This window comes from Hoplias malabaricus, chromosome 7 (genome assembly GCF_029633855.1).
Source record: "Hoplias malabaricus isolate fHopMal1 chromosome 7, fHopMal1.hap1, whole genome shotgun sequence".
Classification (NCBI taxonomy): Eukaryota; Metazoa; Chordata; class Actinopteri; order Characiformes; family Erythrinidae; genus Hoplias; species Hoplias malabaricus.
This window is the reverse complement of record NC_089806.1, coordinates 32,009,070-32,034,208: the sequence shown is the minus strand read 5'-3', so window position 1 is coordinate 32,034,208 and position 25,139 is coordinate 32,009,070. Positions and strand designations below refer to the sequence as shown.

At 37.4% G+C, this 25,139-nt stretch overlaps 2 protein-coding genes across 2 annotated transcripts in view; both read left to right on the top strand.

Annotated features, from left to right (window-relative positions):
* vta1 (vesicle (multivesicular body) trafficking 1) overlaps positions 1–3,078 on the top strand; it is a 54,281-nt gene extending 51,203 nt beyond the window's left edge. Inside the window, exon 8 of the mRNA XM_066677389.1 lies at positions 2,420–3,078. Coding sequence (XP_066533486.1) covers positions 2,420–2,565 — 146 coding nt within the window. The 3' untranslated portion in view covers positions 2,566–3,078. The remainder of the gene's footprint in view (positions 1–2,419) is intronic.
* Positions 3,079–7,268: 4,190 nt separating this feature from the next.
* Positions 7,269–25,139, top strand: part of adgrg6 (adhesion G protein-coupled receptor G6) — a 79,627-nt gene continuing 61,756 nt past the window's right edge. Inside the window, exons 1-4 of the mRNA XM_066676832.1 lie at positions 7,269–7,505; positions 7,618–7,726; positions 15,515–15,603; positions 21,430–21,432. Coding sequence (XP_066532929.1) covers positions 7,725–7,726; positions 15,515–15,603; positions 21,430–21,432 — 94 coding nt within the window. The 5' untranslated portion in view covers positions 7,269–7,505; positions 7,618–7,724. The remainder of the gene's footprint in view (positions 7,506–7,617; positions 7,727–15,514; positions 15,604–21,429; positions 21,433–25,139) is intronic.

Sequence of the window (25,139 nt, the reverse complement as noted above, 5' to 3'; positions counted from 1 at the left end):
CAGTCAGTGTAGTGTGTGTTGTGCCTTGTAGAGCTATAATGTTTCCTCATGCCCACCAACATCTGCACTCAGCTTCTGGTAAGTGTTGGAAAAGTAGTTCAGCCTCAGCGCAGCCTATAATTTGAAATTTTTTGTGGCCACCCAAAGCAAATCCCCAGGCCATGTGGCAAAGTATGGAGGCCACTGGAAAGATGTGCACAAAATGTATGAAAAGTCTTCTGTGCATCATTAAATTTTGATAAGACACGATAAACATGTGCTTGAGCCTTTTTAAAAGCAGTTTACAAGCCAGAAGGTACATTTAACAGTCTGCAAAATATTCCTTGTCCCTTAGGTCATCTTTTTATGTTAATGTTAGCCCCTTAAATGTATTAGTGGTTGGATTGGCACATATTAGATACCAGCTGACAAATAACTTGAAAAGTTTGACATATTCAGACATGCAGTGGATGTTTGCTTACATTGTAGCAAACACGGGGAGCACTGTTCCAGCAAAACCAGTGGGTTGGCCGCTCATCAGCTTTGTTTTTCTTTGGCTAATGTGACCTGTGTTGAAACTGGGACAAGCTGAACACTACAGATTGGTGAAAATATATAGGAATTAGGCTCTTGTTTTCACACTATGATGTGGATCAACCAGCTTCACTATGTAAAAGTACATTTTGCATATGCAGATACAATCTCTAATGAAAACAATCATTATTCACTGGGCCTGTTGGACCAGCTGCCGACTAATATTGGACCAACTGTTAACAAATGTGTTACCGGATATTCACAGGCTTCTATAGCTTTGATGAATTTGTTACCTCCTAAAATTATATAAATTCCCTTCCATTTAATTACATGAAGTCTGAATTAGATCCCGTTGTGCTCAGACATGGCTTGCACATTAGAGTGCTTTAGAGTGCTGATGTGACAGAAAATTCAGTTTTAAAGTTGCTTCAATATGGTTTTCTTGAAAACTAATGAAAGCATTAGTTTTGTGTTTAAATTTACACAGTGGTTTAATTCCAAATCACTCCATACTCCCTATGTAGTTTGATACCAGCTGCAAGTTATTAAATTACTGAATCTATATCTTAATAGTCCATTATATATTTCTAATACAACGTCATTTATATTTATTCATATGTGGGAATCTGAAATCTAGTGATATCTGTATGTATACATTGTAGTTTTAGGGCGTATGTTATTCTCACTATTGGGAGTGAGGAGCTGTTTGAATTTCCGCCAGAGACAGGCACTGGTTGACGTTTTGAGTTTTCTTTTATCCACATGAGAAAAGTGACAACAGCATTCTTCAAAATCTTCACCTTGGAGAGTATTTTTAAAAACCTCAGTTTTCTGTGCCCCACAACACAGGAAAAAAAGCTATTTTTAAAACTAAACCTACCTGTGTGGATGGGCATTTGTTGACACGCTGAACTTTAACAACCATCAGTGTAAGTCTCTGTTCACATTAACAGGCTGAAGTGAATCTCATCTGATATTTTCAGAGCTGTGTGGACATGACAAATCAGATCTGAGTCCCCATGTAGCACCATACTCCCTACATAGTGCACTTCACAGATTGTAATCCACTATTGCCACTATAGTGACACATACAGGGCACTAGTTTGACTGGAAGATGGGAAGCTTTATAGCTGATTATAAACTGTTTTATATTTTGACATACAACCCACTACATGAGTGCAGAAGCCATTCATTCATGACCTAAAGTGTGCACTATATAGTATGTAGCCAATTTCTTATCTCTCTCTCCACCTTTCTTCTAATTATATACAATGTGATACACAAATGAGCTACTAGCAATTCAGTTTTTTTCAGTTTTAATGTGAAGATTCATCGCACGTGTTTTATTTTTCTTTGGTAAGGGAGGTGATGTGCATAAATATGTTAATGCGCCCATGTAATTTATTAATATATACACTTTGCTTACATTTATGAATGTGAGACAGTTAAATCCATTCTAAGTAAAAAAAAAAACTAAATTGATCAATAAGGCTTGTAATGTGAACACAGCCTAAATCTTTCCCACAACAGTTCAGATATGCTTTTCTCATGATGTGCTGAATAATAACTCCACAAAAAGTCCCTAATTTTTAGTGCTAAAGTTCATATTTATATTTATATTTTGCAATGAAGTATAATAAATATTGCTGTCAACATTAATGCTTAACGTTTGTGATTCATCTGGAAAGTTTTACATGTTAATTATTTTAATGCCAATTAATAATTTTACCAAATTTGACCCTAACTTCCTTCCATAATTCACTCGTTTTACAGAGTCTTGTGACGTATTAGCGGTTTTAAATACTTATACATTTAACCTTTAACTTTAAGGTATATATTTTTGATGGTATATGCAGTTTTTATTATTTTTGATATAAAATCATATCATGTTTATTGTGTGTTTTAGGTGATGTGCGGCTTACGCCGGAAGACTTCACACGGGCTCAGAAATACTGTAAATATGCTGGTAGTGCGCTGCAGTATGAAGATGTCTCCACTGCTGTTCAGAACCTGCAAAAGGCCCTCAAGCTCCTAACCACTGGCAAAGAGTGAAAAAGTCCTCCCACTTTATCTGCGATCTGGCCCATTTGAACTGCACTGAAGCTGTCTACCGAGCCTGAATCCAAAAGTGCAGCTTTATTGGACTCCCATATCGCTTAATTCAGCATCTCCAGATGCTGTTCATTAACAGAGGGTAATGAGGATTCTAAGCTGTGGTGTATGATCATCCATCATAAAACATCCTTTAAAACAATTTTGATAAATATCCCCAATTAATTATTAGAATCAAGGAATTCTGGTTATGGTCTCTCAAAACTTTGAATCACACTGGCTGGACAGGAATGGGTCAGGACGTCCCCTTGAGAGAAAACGTTGACATTTTTTCTGAGTATTTGAATATTTGAGATGCACTAACCCATTTGTAGAGCAGACCTGTCTTTTTTATTGTTTTATGCACTACTCTCTTTTCTGGTGGAAGGGTTCTGCAGTTACTTTGTGTTAACATCAAGTTACTTCCTGCCATTAGTTTAAGTTAAATTGCAATCAACAATAAATCTTTTAGCTCAGCGAACATTTGACTGGCGTGTTTGTCTGCTGACAACTGCATGAGAACAAGACAGTAATGCGAAAGCAACATTGGCCAGAGAATTTATTTAATGAGCTATGGAAGTGTGTGTGTATGTGTGTGTGTGTGTGTGTGTGTGTAAGAACTATTTTTATTAAAAAAAAAACAGACAAAACCCTAAAAAAAAATGTATATATATATTTTTTAGGGTTTTTTCTTTGTTTTGTTTTTTAAAGAAAAATAGTTGTGGGGAGATGAATAAAGAAAGCATCCATACAGAAAACAAAGGACTGGCAGGACTGAGTGTCTTATAAACAGTTAAACACATTTAAAAAGTTTTATCAAGCTGTTTTTGCTCCCACATCTTCACACATACTTGACTAATGTGTTGAGTTTATTGGTATTAACCAAATTAGATTAACCTCCAATTATTCTTCATTCACCTGCTTTTGCCATGTATAATGTTCCTTCTTCAGTAGCTATGTGCTGTTGGCAGCCACCTGAACACAGAAATGGGATGGGACCTAGAAAGAGCAAACTAAACAGTCGATTGACTGTATTATGGTAAATTTTCACTTCATGGAACCTACTCTACTTGGATTTTTTACTTTTCTATGAGGCTGATTTGGTTCCTGGTACCTGGATCTGGGGACGTTTTACTACCTGCTCACTAGTAGTTCTCAGCGAGCAGCATAGAAAGTAGACCGTTATATGTAAACATTGCAAAGCGCTGCTTTGAGTCGTGTTGAGTCCCAAAAAACAACAGCAACATGTGAATACACAGTGAGTAAAAATGCTTAACCTTAATGCCACCATTACCATGTGTGGTTTCCAAAGGTTGTGTTTTGTGTTGACACCGGCTCTGTTTTGGGGAGCAAGCCACTCTGGAAAGCCAACCAGGAACCAAAATGTGAGTAGAGCTGAGTAGTGTCTAGTACAGTACAGTGTTTTTCAGACTCTGCATTGACACATTATGAACACCACACAGCTCTTGGTAGAGGCTTGGGGAATGAACTGTATATGTGAAATGATTGGCTTGGTTACTCCATGTGGCCAGGAAGCAATCAATGGTTCGGGCTGATTTCTACACGCTTTTGCGTCGTTGAACCTGTACTTCCACGGCTATTGTTTTCCTTCCATCTCTTGCTTGTAGCCTGGAGTATAATAGAAAAGGGCAAAGGGGCTTATCTGGATGCTGAATGAGCTATCACTGCAAACATCTGTATTTGAATCCTTTCCTTCCTCATTGTTGATGGCAGCAGAGGGGATGCAAATGAAAATCACATGAGATTTTCCGCACAATCTGGATTGCTCCCAACACGCAGTGGACTCAACAGTGGTCAAGGTAATACGTTTCTAATGCGCCACCTCCTCACCAAAAGGCTTTGATATTTCCTGACTGCATTCTCTCAACGTTTTTCTTTGCCTTAAGGAGGTTAATTTTCCAAGTGTTTCCGCACCCCACTTTCAGCATCAACATCATCGTGTATGTGGCTTTTTGTTTGTTTTCTGTATATGAAAGAAAATGATTTAGTGTAAACATGAAGATGGTGGTTATGTGTTATGTGTTATGTGCTCAAAAAGGTCCAAGGACATGATTTAAAAGATTCAATTACTTTTTCCATTTTATTATTTGGCTGTGACTCCCACTGAGCTGATTATGAATTCATCACAAACATTCTAACAATCCAAAGACATGTAACCACAGATTTTTTTAGTAAATGACACAAAGCTGTACAGTACAATTTATGGCCCTTGTTTAATGACCATTGTAATAGTGCAGCACTCATAAAAGTAAAGCTTTCTAAATAGATCTCAGCTTGGGCTATGTTCCTGGAAAATCCTGTAAGTGCTGTGGAAGAGGGCTGCCTAAACATTGTTTTGCTGGGGGCAACAACAAGGCATTTATAAGATTACACTATTTTTTACATGAAGTGCTAGTTTGAAAGAGAAGGATGTGATTAGAAAACATGGAAAGTACTTTTGCCATTTTGTCATTGCACAGCAGTACAATGAATTTGTGCCTCCACATTTAACCTATCCATGACAGTAAGGTCACAGACAAAGAGACACACACAAACATCTGGAGATGTGTCTCCAACACTAGGCTGACCACAGTACATAACATTCATTCATTCATTATCTCAAAACGCTTATCCAATTCAGGGTCGCGGTGGGTCCAGAGCCTACCTGGAATCATTGGGCGCAAGGCAGGAATACACCCTGGAGGCCAGTCCTTCACAGGGCAATACAGACACACACATTCACTCACACCTACGGACACTTTTTGAGTCGCCAATCCACCTACAATGTGTGTTTTTGGACTGTGGGAGGAAACCGACGCAGACACAGGGAGAACACACCAACTCCTCACAGACAGTCACCCAGAGCGGGAATCGAACCCACAACCTCCAGGCCCCTGGAGCTGTGTGAATGCGACACTACCTGCTGCACCACCGTGTACATAACACAGTTATATATAACATAAACAATGTGTGTTCACTCTTTGGAAATGAGGGGGGTTGTTCACATTACATGTAATGTGTCTCCTATACATTGCTGGTGCTTTTCCACTGCATGCTACCTATGTTGCCCAGTTCTTCTCAGCTCTACTGTTTTTTTCTGTCACTGGTCCCAGGTTGATTTTCTGCAATGATGGCACCCACCCAAATGTAGCTAGTGACATCCCATGGCCTACACGGAATCATGGGGTGCAAGGCAGGAACACACACTCCATCGCAGGGTTTCCCTCATTCACTGAGGAACTTGTATCTATTGACACTTTTGTACAGACAAACCACCTAACAATGTGTGTTTTGGGATTTTGGGAGGAAACGTATACAGACACAGAAAGAACACAGATATATAAAAAAACAGATATCACAATGATGTTATGAGCAGGAATTACTGCAAAGGGGACATTTATTTCCCTGTGAATGCTTTGTGATAAATGGGAATTCCATTGATTTTTACAAAATGGCTCAATTTTTCAGTCATCATCAATTATCATGAATTATCTAGTAACTATTACCAAGTGCAAAATGTGTGAGCTATGATTAAACAAAAACAAACCAAACCTATGATTTGCTTTGTAATCTCCATGAGTACTGGATAAGAGAAATATTTTTTTTCTGTTATCCGATCCTGTTGTACTTTCCTATCTGATTGGCAGATCTTGCCTGACACCGAAACAGAGGCTTACACAGTTGGCCAAGGCTTTGTTGAAGCTTTTGGTTCACCCATCTATTTCCAAGGTTACATGAACCTGCTACAAAGACCTTCGGAGAGAAAAAGAGACCTTAATACACAAATATATACAATAGATTATTAGATAACATAATTTGGAAAAGACACATAAGCTTACAAAAGTGACATTCAAAAAATAAGAGGTTTTTTTATGTTATAAAGTAAAATATACTTTTATAATTATAAAGTAATACTTTTAACAAACATGCAAGACTTAGTAAACAATCAAAACTGTCACAGTCATCTAGCTCTAATCATGTTTTAGATACATGTTTCTGAAAGGCCTGAATGAATATTGTGGCATTCCAAAGAAAAACATGTATGTCCATTTTTAATTTACTACACGATTTGAACATAGCTGCTGTCCTTTACATGGTGTGAAAATTTCATAATGAACGGACCAATAGAAATGTTCTATTGGAAGGAAATATTTTTACACTGACATCCATTGAAAGTTAAGAAGGATATTCTTTCTCCTATAAAGTAACTATTTTCGAGATAACTATTTTGTTTGGACAGTGGCAATGTGTTTTTTAAGTTGTTGTGGAGAACAGGGAATAAAAAGAAGTAAGCTGATTCTTATGTTGCTACCTTGTGTGTCATGAGTGAAATGAGCATTTCAGCTTTGAAACTGAAGTGTGCCATTCAGACAGCCAGTGTTTCTGATCTCATATATATAAGGAACCAATCCCATTCTTGGTGTGCTGGGTTTTTAAGTTTCAATTTAAGTTGAGCAATTGTTTTTGAAAATAATATATACTATATTTATACAGTAATTGGACGGACAATGAAGTACTTAGAACTGCTTGAAGAAAATGTGTTTGATGTTTTGGGTGTCACTTTCTGCGAATGTCATTTCTGATTATTTTCCTGATGCTGTAGCGTGTACTTAATGGCCATTAATGGTGTGTTTTCAAAAAGCTACACGCTTACCGGACCAGTCTGGAAGTTACAATCAGTTTAAAAATGAAACGACGTCGCTGTGTTCCAGTTTCCCTATTCTTTTCACAGGTTGTCCGTATTTAAGGACTAAATCTGGGTCTTTTCTGTGAACCCGAGGGGCTTGTTGTGTTGAAGGGTGGGGCGCTGTGGAGAACGGCCTCCAGCTGTTCTTTCGACAATACTCTCTGAGGTAAAGTGTCTCAGCTCTCCGAGCATCTGGAAGCTAAGCGGAGAACAGGTTATTCTCACTGATTTAGCCGTCTAGCTTCGACATAGGAAGATTTATTCTTACTCTCCTGTGATAATATGCTCGGTGTTGTCTGACATCTTCTCGTTGTGCGCGTTGAAAGTGGACAGGAACCTTGGAAAGAAAAGTTTTGTGAAGTGGGAAAAACTGTGCTTGGACATTGAGAGGAAGAAATAATGATCCTCCGAAGAGTCGAGCCTCAATGAAATAATGTAAGACAACATTTTTACCTCAGATATAGGGGCTGCAAGTTTGACATTGTGTGGGGTGTTGGAATTTCATGTGGTTTTTTCGACTCTTGACGACTTGCACAACGAATCTCATCTCATTACGTCTCTGGAGCTGTTAGAATTGTTTTTTGTTTTGTTCGTTGTTGTTTTTTGTGCTGGGTTTCTGTTTATTTCTTGGCTGCTGTGAATCTGTAGGCAATTACTCTTAACAGGGAAAGCTATCTAGATACAGTGATTTAGGATTAACAGGAATGCTTATTAGTTCATCATACCTGAGGAGAGGAAAAAAAACTTTAAAAAGTCTAATATAATGTGGTCTACTAGGAGGACAAAGCTGGTGAAATCTTGCAAAAAATCTGTAGAATGTAGACAAAAGATGTAGCTACGCGTTTATTTGAAGAAACTTCCTCTACTGCTGAAATTACTTGATGAAGTGAGGAGACAGGACTGTGCAAATATCAGAGACCCCCCCCCTTAATTTATTTAATTTTCAGTCACAACCATTAACTATTAAAGACAAATCCTTTGTCAACATTAAAAAAATCTGGAAACCTAAAACCCCTCAATAAATGAAAATAGGTTCATAACTAGTGTGTCCACACATGCCTTTATCACAACTTCCATTTTAGAAGGCTTGTTTTTTTCAGTATTTTAGAGAAATCTGCAGAGATTATTTTACACCCCAAAAGTTCTGTCTCAGTTGGATTTATTTCATCTCACGATTGCAAAAGTAATCCGACTAAGAAATTTAAAGACATCATCCCTTAAAATCTTACTCCCCACTACAAATATCCAGTTTCATTGTTCAAGTGAAAATGTTCTCGTTGGCATATTTGCTTTTCTCAGTAATGGTTTCTTATCAGCTTCAGACCCAGAGCATTGAGTTGTCTTCTAACAGCTGAAGGATCGACAGAAAAACCTGTGGAATTTTCCACATCTGAAGCTGAAATGCTGTTATGATGACGATGGTTTTTATCTAATATCTTATATCTAATCTCGTTAGAAATATCTCCTATAAAATCACTTGTAGGTTTCTCTTTTAATATGGACCTGTGATTCAACTTACAAGTCTTAGGTTTGCGTACTTGGAGAGCTTTGTGTTTTTCAGGCCCTGCTTTCTGACATCTTAGACGTGTGAATGTCAGGACTCAGGGTTTCCAAGTCTTTCTTACCATCGGATGAATCAAGTTCTTTATACAGCTCGCCTGGAGCGTTGAGCACTGGCCCCATTCATGGGCATTTGCATATTCCGAGGGGAACATTCTGAACAATGTTCGTGTTTTATGTGTTTCATATAATGCCACAAATCGCATGAATCTTTAAAAGAAGCGAACAAATGGCTGCATTCTAAATTTGTTGTTAAAAGACACCCAACTGCTTTCGTAATTACTTCGCTGTTTGGGGGAATTGAATTGATTATGTGGTGATATCCTCTGTTCACCCCAAGTGAATATTTTAAAATTACTTTGTTGTAGGTGTAGTTATTTTTTGGACACTCCTTGTATAATCCTCTCTGAGAAAATCCGGTCCTTTCTTCTGAAGGAAATGTTGATAACTTTTGTCAAATATGCTCTCCTATTCTCTTTGATCCATATTGGGATTCACTGAAAGGATCTGATTAAACATTCTCGTAGCTTAAATAAAATATGATTCTGAGGCAGAGCTATTGTGCTGCTGCCATATTATCATCCTCTTTTCCATACAGGGCATTGTGGGATTGGAATACACATCTCTTTTATCTGTTCTGATTGTTCATCAGTCTGAGCTTGCGTGCTGAAACAGGATCTAGGGAACCCACACATGATCTTGTGACTTGTCGCACTTCGAGGGCTTCTTCAACAATACGTTTCAGACCTAAGTGTTATTGTCCATACTGCTGCGTGTGTTGTTGCTCTGAACAGGTTTTCATTAACCTGGTTTCCCTGATGAAAATAATCTTTCCATTCATTCATTGCAAGGACATTAGTTGTGTGAATCCAAACCCGTTTAAGAGCATACAGTGCTGTGCTTGAGTGGAGATCTAAAGGGGTTGAATTCCCTCATGCAGCTTTGTTATCCTGTGGATTTTATGTCTTTAGGTCTTTACATTCCAAGAAGCTGGTTCTCAGGTTTGTCTTGTTCATAGTTTGAATTTGCTCCCCTGGTTCATTTATTAAGCTGCATACACTTTTGAGTTTTCTGCTGGAGATGACTGTTAGGCACCTACTATCTTTATGGGGTTTTGCAACCAGCACAAAGTCCTGGATCCCATATCAGAGTAAAATGAGCAAATGTAATAAATTCAGCCTGACATTTCACAGAATTACTTGAATGTGAACATAGTATGTAGCACTGTAAAATTTTTGCACATATTAACTTTTGTAATAATGAACCATGCAGCTGGCTATGTCCCAAATATATGTACGTATTAATTGGAATTTTATAGGTATCTGCAGATTTGTATCCCTCAGGAGACCTGGCTTAGTTTAGACATTTTTGTATGCTCCTGATTTTGCCTTTATATACCATATGAAACAATGTTTACCATGCCTGAGTCTTGTATAGATTTTTACAGTAGTCTCTTCCCTTTTGCTCTCTCTCTCTCTCTCTCTCTCTCTCTCTCTCTCTCTCTTTCTCTCTCTCTCTCTCTCCCAGCAGTTTTACACCTCCCACACCCCCTTACTGTATTCAACTTGTAGTAAAGAGTCAAAACTTTTCAGTTTCTTTAAAAGAAGCCTTTTACTTTGACTATACGCATAAAAACAAAAACGTACAAAGTGCTCAAAGCCTGTGTTTTTGACTATAATTGGTGTCGATGCTCAGGTTGATTTAATTTTAAAGCATCTTATCCTGAAACGGTCACAAGCTTTGATCATGCTGGTGTAATCAGAGATTCCTAAGGGATAAAATGCCCTTTAATTTTTTTTACAAAATGCACAGATATTTCAAGTAGGCTGGGTAGAAAAGACTGTGTACAAAAAAAAAAGTTTTGTCTGACAGAAGCACAAAGGCAGTGCTGAAGCACTCATTTCAGTATTACTTCATTTTTGAGTAATTACCCTGCTATAGCATTCATTCCTTTGCTTTAAGTTACTTTTAGTTTGTTTACTATTATTATTAGAGTAGAAGTATTATTTTATTTAAATTGTTAATTTAAAACGTTTGCAGTTGGTTAAAAGACATAATAGTATGCTATGTATAGCATATAGACACAAATGATCATAACTTCACCATGCCAAAAGCCAAATATGACCTACATAGCTATAACACCCCGCCTCCCTGTAAACTATTGCGTTCATTAGTTTGTGTTTTTATTTATTTTTTTATTCAGGCCCCATTTACACAGATTCGATTTTTATTTGAATACAGACGTATTTCTCTCTGTGTTTTTGACAAATACGAAAACGGCTGCATTATTAAGCCTGTCCAGTAGGGTGCCATAGTACCACTTTAAGAGGGAGGCCTCAAAACACCACGAGGCATGAGAGAGACACGGTGGTTTGATCTAAAATCACTCCATACTCCTTATGTAGTGCACTACGCAAGTCATGGAATTACTGAATCTAGATCTTAATATCGCATTATATGTTTTTTAATACAGCATCGTTTATATTTATTTATATGTGGGAATCTGAAATCTAGTGCTAGCTGCATGTATGTTGTCGTTTAATGACTTTTGTACTTCGCTGTTAGGGAGTTAGGAGGTATTTGAATTACAGCCAGAGACAGGCATGCTGTGTGACGGATTTCAGAAAATATCCGTTTACCTTCGTCAACACGAGAACAGTGACAATGACGTTTTCAGAAATCTCTACTTTGGAGAGCATTTTAAAAGTCCTCCGTGTTCAGTGACCTAAAACTGCACAAAACAACAAACAAAATGCAGGGGAAAAAAGCAGATCATGTGGACATGGCCTTCATGACTTCCATATCTGCAAAGTTGATATAGATTGTGTTGTGTTTTTTTGTGTTTTGGATGCTTTAATTCAAGCTTGTAGTGAATTAATCATTCAAAGTTGCTTTATTGAGTTGCTTTATTGTATCTGCTTCATTATGAATTCTGTTAAAAGCTCAGATCTGTTGCTTGAATAAGACAACATATTTTTGTTTTACAGTCGCAGAGTCTGTCACGGATACATGCACTATGCTGGTTTTGTGATTAAAACCTACATAGAGTTATTTCCTCAATGTCAACAGTGTTAATCACACCTATAATAAAGTGCTTTGGAGCTGCTTTGGATTTATACACTCAGAAAAACTGTCACGGTGCTGGTCATTTTTGCTGTGACTGTGGTGATATTTTCTGTACCTTAATCATTATTTCATACGCCCAATTTCTTCTCCCGGACTATTATGTATTAGGAATTACTGGATTAGGAACACCTACCTTGTATTATCCATTTTATCAACTCTACAGACCATAGAGGAGCACTTTGTAGTTCTGTATAAATATAGAGTGTTGTCCGCCTGTTTCTCTGCATACTTTCTTATCCCCATGTCACCTTGCTCTTCAATGGTCAGGACCGCCATAGAGCAGGTATGATTTTGGTGGTGGATCATTCCCAGTGCTGCAGTGACACTGACTTGGCAATGTGTTTGTGTTTTTTGTCAAAACAAATGTCTAGAACAAATGGATCAGACACAGCAGTGCTTCTCAAGTTTTTAAACCCTGTGTCCACTCACTGTCCACTCTGTTAGATACACCTACCTCATTGGTCCACCTTACATCTACAGTAAGGTCAGACACAGTAGCTCATCTGTCGCTGCAACGTTTGTGTTGGTCATCCTCTAGGCCTTCATCAGTGGACACAGTCCAACGCTGACACTGAGGGCTTTAAAAGCTCTGTGGACCTGAAGACCACTGCCAGCTAATACTGGTTTTGGGTCTGGTGCCTTGCATATACAGATTTCTCTGGATCCTCTCAAACTTTTAATGATATTATGTGTCCTACGTGAATTGTGTCCCAATTTGATTACTATTTTAAATTGAGGAATGGGATTCTTGATTTGTGTCTAATGGTTTGCCCAGATTCTGCCTCTCTGAGATGCTCTTTTTAAGCCCAGTCATGTCACTGACCTGTGGACGATTAAACTAATTTTTTTTGGAGCATTACACAAATGTTGCAGTCTTTGTTGCTCCATACTGTTTTTGGAGTTTGTTGCTGGCATCAAAGTGAAAATGGGCACATATATTTAAAATAACAAACTATAATATTTCTCAAGATGTTCATTAAATATAAGGTTAAAATTGCACATTTGTACAACATTGCGTTCTATGGTTATTTACATTTTGCAAAGCATTCCATATTTTCCATCATATGAGGCTTATATTTGTATTCAGAAATAAAAATGACTATTGTTATATATTACCATTGTTAGACTTAATGCAACATTTTGTGGTCTCCATTTACTTTGTATGTTCTCTACTTATTTTATTGGTCTCACCCATCACAACAAACCAACAGGGTTTTTTTTCTTCTTCTTCTTCTTCTTCTTCTTCTTCTTCTTCTTCTTCACATTTTTCTTTTCACAGAATCAGACAGCTGAGCTCAGACTTTTGGTCAGCCACTTTGGTTTCATCTTCTCAGTCTCTGCAACAAGAAAAAAAGAGAAGTGAAGTAAGAAGTGGTGATGTAGTGAGCTTGGCTCTTAGTGAACAGAGTCTTCCTTCATGTGTGTGAGGCAGAGCAGAGCCTGTTGGCAGATGCACATCACAATCCATTACATTGCGGCACGGCTGCGCAACCATATGATTAACTAATGGTAACCCAGCTCAGTGAAGAAGACCGAGCTTCCATTGCCCTGAAAGCATATGGTTTGGAAAGGAGACCTTTGTGTATAAGTCTAGTTATTCTCTCCATTTACAGAAAAACCAAAGGTCTGTGCCATTTACAATGTGTGAATGGAAATACATCTGACAGTTTGTTTGGAGCATGGGAAACTTTTTCCCTCTTTCCTTGCTTTTCAGTTTAGTGCTCTGCATGTGAATAAATCTATGGATTATCAGAACTATATTTCTTTCCATGAAGCTCTATTTATCAGTTGCTGTATGGCACTTATACCTAGTTTTCTTAGTTTACTTTTTCATGTATTCTGAGAATTTTATCCCAAGTGTACCAACAAGGACAGGGCTAATAACACACGAGGCTGCCTAAAAATTACAGTGCACTAGATAAGAAAAGCGCATAGCAAAGAGGGCATCACAAAGATGCCAATGAACAGCAAGCTCCAGTTTCTCAGTCCAGACATGCATATTTAATATAATTTTTTATGATATTCTCTACATTGTTTAGTGGACAGCACTGTGGCATTGTGGTAGTGTCACACAGCTCCAGAGTCCTATTTTTGTGGGTGTAAACCCTGCCTTAAAACACTGTCTGTGAAGTGTGTTCTCCCTGTGTCTGCATGGGTTTGCTTCACGTGCTCCAAGTTTCCTCCCACTATATAAAAACATTCTTCCTTGCTTTGTTAATTCTGTTAATATATCCCCATTGTGTGTTCATGTACTACTTCTTTAAAATCATACGACCATGCATGTAATCATCCGAGGCCAACTGAGCAACTCAAGCAGCTTGTACCATAGAGGAATGTTGTGTGTTGTTTGGACGTGGTTTGACTTTGGTGAAAATGACAGTGAACATAAAGTCAAATGTAATCACTGACCAAAAAAAACAACAACCAAAAACAAAAAAAAAACCCAACAGTTTCAGTTAATATCACCAGTCTGTTTAAACAATTGAGGTGCAATCACCTCACAAGAAAATTAACAGTGCCAGTCTCAAAAAAAGAGACTGACAACCTCCCAGCAATATTTAAAAAAAATATCCCAACTTTAATACTTTAATACTTTAGTACTAGCAGTTCATTAACTGTAATCGAGGAAAAATGTTCAATTAATTGTGATATTGATTTGTTGTCATATTGCACAGCACTACTACTATCACCTACTGTTTTGGAGCTAAATGGTACAGAGTAAATGTTGCTTACCTCAGTGTAAACTTAAAGCAATTTCACACTGCTGAGTTGTCAGACATGTTGTTTATATTTAATCATTTATTATTAATGAAGCAGGGTCTATTTTTAATATTTTCTGAATAATAATTTACAAATTTGAATATCCCATCTTTTATTTTCATGGGTCTTTTCTTTCATGTTGTTCCAGGCTACACGGTGTAAAAATAGATTAGCTCCCCTTTACAACTGTTTTGGTGCCAACCATTGCCATTGCTCTCCCTTATTCTGGAAATCATTATGGCTGACATGAGAGAATGATTTATCATTATGCAACAAGACTTCTCTTGCACGGCTGCGGTCTCTCTCTCTCTCTCTTTTTTTTTTTTTTTAAGAAAAAGTTGTTTCCATGCCACTAGCGCATAATTTAAACCTTCAAAATGGTCCTAAATCGTAGACAGGAGCATGAATGAAGATATTGTACTCCCCTGTCTAACTGAGCAGAGAGCTGTGTGTGTGTGTTTGTGTGTGTGTGTGTCTGAGGAACTTTCATACCAAGCATGAAGAGTTTGTAGCCAATGTTCTGCCCTACACCCACATCTCAAAAAAGTTACTTTGTACTGTGCTTGTTGTTTAGTTATGATTAGTAATATTTAAATCTAGTCAAATATGTTATTCTGTTATTTATCGTCATCACCACTAACCATCCTAACTGCAGTCTGTTTAATGGAACTATGTGTCATTGGGAATTTAAAAGTTATACCCTGCTAATGCAAAGAGAAATGAGAACCAGGTTGGAATATGTATTAATGCCTGTGTTTTTTTTTTACCGTATGGCAGGGTTTCATACATTAGTGGTCGGTGGTGGAGATGGAAGTTCCGGAACATTCTCCCAGTCATCCTTCTTCTGACATGCATGGCAAAATCAGGTAAAGGAGCTCTGTAGTCGTCCTGAGGAGACTGATAAGTATTGCATGTTTTGACGTCCTAAATCCTTAAGAATTAGACATTATTTTTGTTAAATTTTGCACATGTTTTGCTTGTCATTGCATTTTTCATTTCATTTATACCCTTCAAACTTCTGTTTCATCTCTCATGCTTCCATGTTCTTTGCCTTCTCACTAAGTTCCTCATTTGTGTGTTTATGTATGTGTCCAGCATGTGTTGTTGCCTTTGTAGTATTAACATTAGATGGCTCCAGCCTGATACCATGTAATGGAGGCCAGATTTAGCTGCAAATCCTGGATCAATTTCATTCTTTCCTAGTTCTCTCAGTCCAACATTTGCTGTGAACAATATAAAAGATGTGAAAAGAACAACAAAAAGATGTGAAATATAAAGCAATTTGTATCGACCAATACTTAAGCTGTCCATTCTGTTATAGGTGTTGGAAACTGTAGAAGAGGAGGAAAAATGGTATCAGACCATCTCTAGTCTGAACTTACTTTGTCTTTTCTTTGCATGTTGGCTAGAAATCAGAAACAGCAATTTATCCATTTTTTCTGAAGTTTCAGGATATTCTATCATCAGTTTATTACATCTATAATAAACTGCAAAGAACACACTTTACACATAAAAAATGCAGGGTATCTGCTCATTCACATTGTTCTTACCATGCCTGAAATATCCAGTGATGTCACGACACATGATGTCACCTAATACTAAACAGAGACTTCTAACAAGAGATCACTTGGAAATGAGATGTCTCACATCAGCAGACATTAACCATCCAAAGAACAAAAGATTATCTTCCAGACTTTTTGTTATTTAGTATTTTTTTCTGTTTTGCAGACAAAGGAAGCTTTTTCACAAGCTCAGTAAGCTGTGGATTCAGGAGTATAGAGTATAGGAGTTCCTGTCACAGCCCTGGTTCATTTAAAACTTGCACAATTTTGGTGTTTTACTTTTTGGTACCTGGTTCGTTGTTCGTTTTCCACTTCAGCTTCCTAAATCCTCCGAAAACTGTCTCAAACAGGATCCGCGGACTTCAGATACCACAACAGTAGTGGTAATAATGTTAAGTGTTGCTTACTCATTGTGTATTTTTTGTATGATGTTATTGTTTTTCGGCAGTGACCGTGCATGGGTTCAGAAACATGCATGTAGTATTTTGTTCCTTGCTGCACTGTCTAGTTGTTTCTGTATTATTTTAATTTGCCACAAATCCAAGGAGCATTTGAACCTTTTCATAAACAGTGCTGTAATTTTACAAGCTGTTGTTGTGGGTCAGATAAAAAAAATGGGATCCCCACTGCAGGGTGGAGATTTTACAATGGCTGATTTGTGTTAGATGTCTGCATTTCAGTTGGATTGACAAGTGTGCATGAGTTCAGAAACATGCATGTAGTATTTTGTTCCTTGCTGCACTGTCTAGTTGTTTCTGTATTATTTTAATTTGCCACAAATCCAAGGAGCATTTGAACCTTTTCATAAACAGTGCTGTAATTTTACAAGCTGTTGTTGTGGGTCAGATAAAAAAAAAATGGGATCCCCACTGCAGGGTGGAGATTTTACAATGGCTGATTTGTGTTAGATGTCTGCATTTCAGTTGGATTGACAAGTTGCATGCTTGGAACCATGAGTGAATAATGGACAGGTACTAACAAACTATCCAGGTATCAAATACCAAATTTGCCTAATGGAAAAGCAAAAGAAAAAGTGTAGAGCTGAGTCAAGTTGAGTAGATACTATGCAGTGGAAAAGCGCCATTTGATTGTGTTTAAAAGAAATGTAAAAATAAATATGTTAAATATAATGAAAAAATACATTAAAGACAAAACCATTTTGATTGAGATACTGACGTGATGAGTGCCTGAAATTATTTTCAGTGTAGGACTGCACTTTATCTGCTTGCAAACCAATGGAAATCTATTTTGGACCATTTCCAGCTGTTTTTTTTAAGGCTTACACAGTATGTAGTCTCATAATAGCAGCTCCCTGTTGAGAAAAGGTATGAATAATGCAGACACTTCACTTACATTTTTCCATCAAAGACTGCATTGTTTTGGTGCTTTTTTCCTTGCTATTTTTGAAATAACCCTGCAGTGCTGGATCAATAGATCAATACTAAAACCTCAAAGTCCTTTACTTTAAATCAGTTTTGTTCCTATTTAAGCACATTCTAAGGCAAGCTATATCTGTTCATGTCAGTGGAGCAAGCCAGGTTGAAACGTTTACAGCTTCTCATGAGAAAAAGCTGGCATAGAGTCTAGATTTAATGCTGGGAATTGCTGAATCTCAAAGGTATCCTAATGACTGGAGAGGGAGACAATGAAGAGTTCCGGCATTCCTCAGGAAAGAAAAAAATAATAATCTGAGTGAAAGCTTGGCCCAATGAAAATATTTCTGTCACGTTTAAAGAAGCAGGTGTGATATCAGGCATGTTCCTTTTTGAAATATGATCAGACTTGATGCCGCTCAAGCCTGAATTTTGAAACAATGACTTCTTGATTGAATGTAATTAGTCTCATTGTGTAAACAGTGCATGGGGGACACCCGCTAGCTCTGGGGGTCGGGGGTCCTCTACATCTTACACAAAGGATTTGTGATTAAAACCAGAAAGGTTTTCTGCACTTCAGTTGTATGGAGTTTCGTTAGTTTTTTGCTGTTTTGTCATTTTCATTGCCCAACCACATATATACGCACTGGCTGTCATATGTTTTCTTTTGGGCTTAACCTATTATTCTTGAGTGTTTTATATTTTTTCCATGATACAGAGCAGGGTCTCCAGGACCTGAGGGTGTGTTTCCTGGAACTGAGCCCTGATCTCTCTAGAAATTTTTAGATGATGTATTCTGTGTCATTTCAAAACAAAGGTGGAGATAAAGTTTACTTTTTAAGGGTAGACAATAAATGGTGTGAAAATTTAATATCATGATTATCATGGCCAAAATTATTATAGTTATCTGTATTATCATGGTATTGTGGAAATGTGCTGAAAAATTCTAAAAGTACTTATACACACTTAAATAATTCCACTACCTTTTAAGTTAAATCAGCATATAAAAATTAGCCGCCCTATGTATACTATTTTAAATAAAGTGTAAACAAACATAGACCTGCCGTCTTGCTTTTTGTTTTTCTTCTGTAAAGCTGTAAAAGTCTTGTGAAACTAAAATATGATTATTGTATAAGGTTTAAAATAAGGTATAAACCTCACGTTAATTGTTTTTTGTGGAAATAACTTTGCTGAAGAGTTGAAACTGAGGTTTCATCCCTATTTTAAGTAGGATGTTTATTTCAGACAGCCCCTAGCGCACAAAGGAAAATGCACTTGAACGATTTAAGGTGGAACTTAATGTTAATGTTGGTGGCAGAACAATATCAACATTGTTTAAGGTAGAAGGAATCTCAGAACTTTATTTCCAATTTAAGGTGGGAGGAAAAAAAGCATAAAAATATTGTTATAGCAGCATTTAATGTGGAACAGTGCGTGGCACTATCAAATTAATATGGTATTGAGTTTATAATTCTGGTTAGAATGCATTCTTTTTTTCCTGATACATCTTGTTTTTGGTTTAAAAATGACATGAAATGACAATATCAGCACATTTACAGCTACACTTGTGTTTAGAGTAGCTTCCTCAGTCTTTACTCACTACGGTGCAGCTTTCAATCTTACCTCCCAATCCTGAAATCAGGATGAGGAGGTGAGATTGTTTACAAGAGTAATTGACTCTATTGCAGAACTTCAATATATTACCAGGTACACTTTAACAACAAATGCCATTATGGCCTGATTCTTTTCCATTCAACATTAGACAAAAAAGTAAAAAAAAGAATAATAACAAAAAAAAAAAATAAAAAACATATCTTCAATTCCTGACATTTTATGATTGTAAATCCTGTTATTTTGTGTTCATACAAAACTACAAAACTGAAGCACTGTATTGAAATGACAGCCCAGCGACTCGTTTACACCAGAAAACTCATGATTATTTCAGGATCTGACAAAATTACTTTTTAATGTTTTTATGTACTTCTGTATTTATGCAGAAGTCCTTAGATTTCATAACATGTCTGACTGATAAAACAGTGCTGAGAAAATCCACAGCCTTGTGCCTCGTTCTCTGGGTTTCTGGCTTTAATAAACTGGAGATTTCATGTTTCCATGTAAAGTTAAGCAACAGTTGTGCACATGTAATTTACTCATCAGAAAGCCAGTAATGTTCAAATTTGTCCATGTATTTTTGTTGTTATGGGGTCAGACAAGATTACTTACAGAGTAGAAAACTAAAGTCCTGTGGGTCACAGAAACGCCTCAGCACATGAAAAAACAGATTATGATAAATTACCTTAACCATTTTTTCATGACTCTAGTAAATCACTGTAATGTTGAGTGGAGCTCAGCTGAAAACCAGTGAATTATGATTAAGCCATTGCAAATTGTGTCTCATTTCAGCTGTCAACTCACCAACCCCACAACAGTTCAACTATCGAGCCCTTTTTTACTCACCTACAACAACATCATGAAATATCATTAATGTGCACACTTCAATGGAAGGTTTTGGGCATTAGGCAAGATTTGGGACAGAGTAAAACATGCAGACAGCAAAATCCTGGACACGTTTGGCAATTTAGGAATCCCAGTTGGACACATATTATAGGTCCCAAAAAGAGGACCTGTCCAGCAAAAAGATGAGGTATGGTCATCCTAACTATACTATACTCAACTTTACAGTGGTTTACATTGAAACCGGTATCTGCTGCATATCTAATTGTAACTCGTTAATTTTATTTAACTCTGTCCCGTAGTGCATGGTGAAGCAGAACTGGCAGGTGCCACTCAGACAAATGCTCTCAGTACACGAACACAAATGCCTTTTGAATGACACTTTCAAATAAGCTCTTGAATAGTCCATGAAAGATATATGAGGCGTTGTGGACAGCAGCTGCAGTGTAAGCAGTCCAGGTGAGCTGTTAACAGAGAGAGAGAGACAGAGAGAAGAATATTCTCAGAGAAATCTCAGATATTATAGCGTTCTCATACTGCTGAAAGGGCGCTATTTTTATCACAGAAGGCTTTGGATGGGTCTTTTTAGCCCCCTACGTGTCGAGCATTCCATCACTTTGGCTCCATTTCACCACTGCCTGCCTCTGAAATGCCTTTCCTGTGATCAGTTGTCCACACACTGTAATCAGACGTTCTCTTACTCACCTCCATGAAGCACTATGCCACTACTACTTGCCAATTTTGTTTGCCTTTTATTGTTTACTGCAGTCTTTCCCTACATCACGCATACAACTCCATAATCTAATCTGGACCACTGATACCATATTTTATTCACTATTCTAACAGTAGGTTAGACACTACTGATGTGTCTCTGATGTATCAGTTTTTTTATGATGAATATAATTGTCATTTTTTGTGTGATCAATTTATTGTCCCAATTTATTGTATATATAAATATAATATTCTTTCCTGTCCTTTAAATGTCTTCAGTATTTTGGAGCAGTGCATCACATCCTTAGCTGTGTCACAAAAACGGAAACCTCCAGAAACAAACTGCAAACACAAGCTGTTGTTGTTTTAACAAGTCCAGCGTTAACAGAGCCTCACACATCTAGTAAATATCAGTAATGAAGCTGGATGAGCCCACCGCTTCGTTTCACAAACAGCGCATTAGGAGTGATTACAGGAAAGGGAGGTGGAAAGGAGGTCCCAGATGGATTCTGGGCTTGGTGGAGAGATGAGCTCGGGGGACAGGAATGAAATTCAGAACTCCGGACATGTCTCTTCCAGTTTCCTGAGGGAGAAGGTAGCTGGGACGTTTACGTCTTGTTTGTGGCCGTGTACGCGTTCTTTCAGCTGCCAGCCGAAAGCAGCGCACACTTCTGTAAAACAGCAAGAGTATTCCAGTAGCACCATCTCAGCCAGAAGTGATTTCACTCCCTTTCGGCACTTTGGATCCGGGTGTCAAGGAGCTGGGCCAAGAGCTTGTTTGTTTAAACCCCAGATATGACAAGGGGAGGAAGAGGGCCTGATTTTATTTTTTCCCTTGCTTTTTTTTTTTTTTTTTTTAATTCTGCTTGTCTTAGTGAAGGTGCTCTGCTATGTGTTATGAAACAGAGAGTGTTTTGAGAATGGGACTTATGGATGTCATCAGTTGTTTGCCCTTTAAAGGCAACATAGGCAATTTTGGAGAACCACTGTACTCACAGCAGATCAGCCTCCTTCCACGTCTTTTAAGGTGGGGCTTTCTGTATGCCCTTACTTTTATGCAGTTAGCAGCCTCCCATATTGGGAGTAAGTAAGTAATGTAACTGTAACAGTAAAAATCAATCAGTGTTACCCACCTAAGGAGTAGGATTAGAGAAACATCCTCATCTCTTTTCGTGCTTTTCAACATTTGGAGGTCTATACACATATCAAGTGCCCCCAGATATCGTTTCTTTGCCGTACCTGGGTGGACAATGGAGGGAGAGCGCTCCGGTGCCAGTTCAGACTGAGACACTTTGCTTGTTTCCCCATTTACCAAGCCAGGACTCTGTACAAACACCAGACCTTTTTCCAGTGCACAAACAAACCAGAGAGCTAGCAAATTGTGAGGAAACATTCTCTGAATTTTATTGTGAACATTACTTTTAAGTCACTTGGGTCCAACGCTGACGGTGTTTTGTTATAGCTGTTTTAATTTTCTTTTTTTAATGATGTTCAAAGAGATAAGATTATTAGAAAACAAACAAGATACTATAGAATTGGAAAATTAAGATATTAAATTACAAAGCCCTACATAATTACTGGCACCCCTGGTTAAGAAGTGTTCTTTGGCTTCTAATAAATTCTTTAAAAATAATAATAATAATACTATAGGACAACAACGCAAAAAAAAACAAAAAACAGGAAACTCTAAGCTTTAATTCAAGTACCTTTTATTTGGCGGGAAAAAATATCACACATTAAGAAATAATTTTTTTTAATGAAATCATGTAAAGTATTGGAGCCCCTGGTGTTAGTACTTTGTATATCCTCCTTTTGCCAACAAGACAGCACTTAATCTTCTTCTATAACTCTTCACAAGATGGGAGAATACAGAAAGAGGGCTCTTCGACCATTTCTCTTTGCACAACCTCTCTAAATCGTGCAGAGTCCTGGGGCTTCTCCTATGCACTCTCCTCTTCAGCTCACCCCACAGGTTTTCTATTGGTTTGAGGTCTTGAGTAGATTTAGCCACATGTTTTGGGTCATTATCTTGCTGAAAGACCCAGTGACAACCCATCTTCAGCTTTTGGGCAGAGGTCATCAGATTCTGATTCAAAATGTCCTGATATTTCAAAGAATTCATGATCCCATGTGTCCTTACAAGGTTCCCAGGTCCTTTGGAGGAGAAACAAGCCCACAGCATCACTTAACAGTGGGCATGAGGTGTTTTTCTGCGTACTCATTACACCACACCCTATGTGTTTTTTGGTTGCCAAAAAGCTCTATCTTGGTCTCATCTGACCAAAGCACACTCTACCAGTTAAAATCCCAGGACTTTGCAAACTACACCCGTTTACGCTTATGAGTATAACTCAGAAAAGGCTTTCACTGTGCATGCCTCTCAAACATCTTGTTGGCATGTAGATGTTGCCTGATGGTTGTTTGGGACACCTCGTAACCCCAAGATGCTACCGTTTGATTCAGTTCTCTTACAGTGAGTTTTTTAGAGATACATGTGTGTCCTCTTCCAGGCTTTTTTTGCCACAGTTCCAGTTGCCACTGTTTTGAACTTTTTGATGATTGCTCTGACTGCAGATAAGGGCATAAGGGCAGTTCATTGGCTATTTTCTTGTAGCCATTGCCTGATTATGAAGGTCGACACATATCTGCCTTACTTTAATAGTGTGTTCTCTTGTCTTTCCCATGTTTAAGTGTGAGTAAGAGAAATAGGCCTCTGAGTAAGAGAAATAGGCCTCTGTGTAATGTCATATTTATACCCCAGGGAAACAGGAAGTGATTAATTACTAATTAAAGCTTCCTAGATACTTTGATCCACTTTATAGAGTGAAAATGACATAAATGGTTCAAATACATTTATTTCCAAGAAATTGTTCCAATAATTGTGGAATTGTGCATTTTATGGGACATAATTATTTCTTACTCAGGAATTTTTCTTCTTTTTTTCACTTGAGTTGAAAGTTGCTTATAAATTTTTTCAGAGTGAGATTATGCTTCTGCAATAAAAAATTTATTTATTTTAAGGCTTTTAACATTTTAACTAGAGGTGCCAATAATTACAGAGGGTGCTGTATACCTCTAAGTTTAAATTATCATAGCAAATAACATAACATGAACTTGCTCTACATTATACTCACATTTTTTAAATTTGTTTTATTTTACAAATTAAAAATAATCAAAAACATGGGCTAATTCAGACTAGCTGCTTCATAGCTAATGGTTTCTCATGGTGCTGCTTATACAACATTCCAGTGCCAACCAGGAGGCATTAGCATTACATGCTTTTTATAGGTTTCAAAGTAAGACTGCAATAGTTCATTTCTGAACATACTAGTCTGCTTCTGTTTTAAATCTTTATAGAGTACTGGCTTAAGGCTAGAAGAATTGGAAGAGAACTACTGGCAAGTGCTTTTTTAAATTGCTCCCAAGGTAGTTTAGCTTATTGCTGTTTGAGCACGGAGAGCTCTTGTTCTGCTTTAATTGAGAAACATTTGTGCTAATGGAATGAAACATGGGAAAGAAACTTCATTTACTTGAATAACTGTGGTTTTCCTGTTACTGTCAGATTTGTGTCTTAAAGGTTAGAGGTACAGTATGCTAGATGATGTTTAAGACCTTCACTATGTATGATTACCCTATTGAACCACAAATTTTTTTGAAAATATCACTTTGAGAGATCCTTTATCTGTTTGCATCAGCACTCTAAGCCAAGGGCAGGGCGATGCGTGCGCAATTGTTCTGTTATTCCCTGTAGACAAGAATTCAGTTGATTTATTAAGAGTCGTAGATTAATGCAGATATATTTTTATAGTTAGAGGATGATTCACAATGAGTTATACAGAAATTAATGTGTCTCCTTTGGATTTTTATTATAGCACTATTATTTGTGCTGGGCATCAATCAGTTGCTGGCCTGCTGTAAATGAAATGAAATGAAATGAAATCATATTTCAATACTGTTGTTCTCTCTGTTTCAATGCTATTGTTCTCTCTCTCTCTCTCTCTCTCTCTCTCTCTCTCTCTCATATATATATATATATATATATATATATATATATATATATATATATATATATATATAAAAGAAACACCTATATTGATCCCCTTAGGGTAATTACATCTCTGCGTTTGACCCATCCGTGATTAGTGAACACCCAAACATACACTACTGAGCAACTCTTCACACACTAGGGGCAGTGAACATTTTTATTTATAAAAATGATTTGTTTCACATATTAGTATCACATATTTAGCTTCACATATTTAGTATCAGAAAAGAACATTTGAATCAAAGCCAAATGCGAGC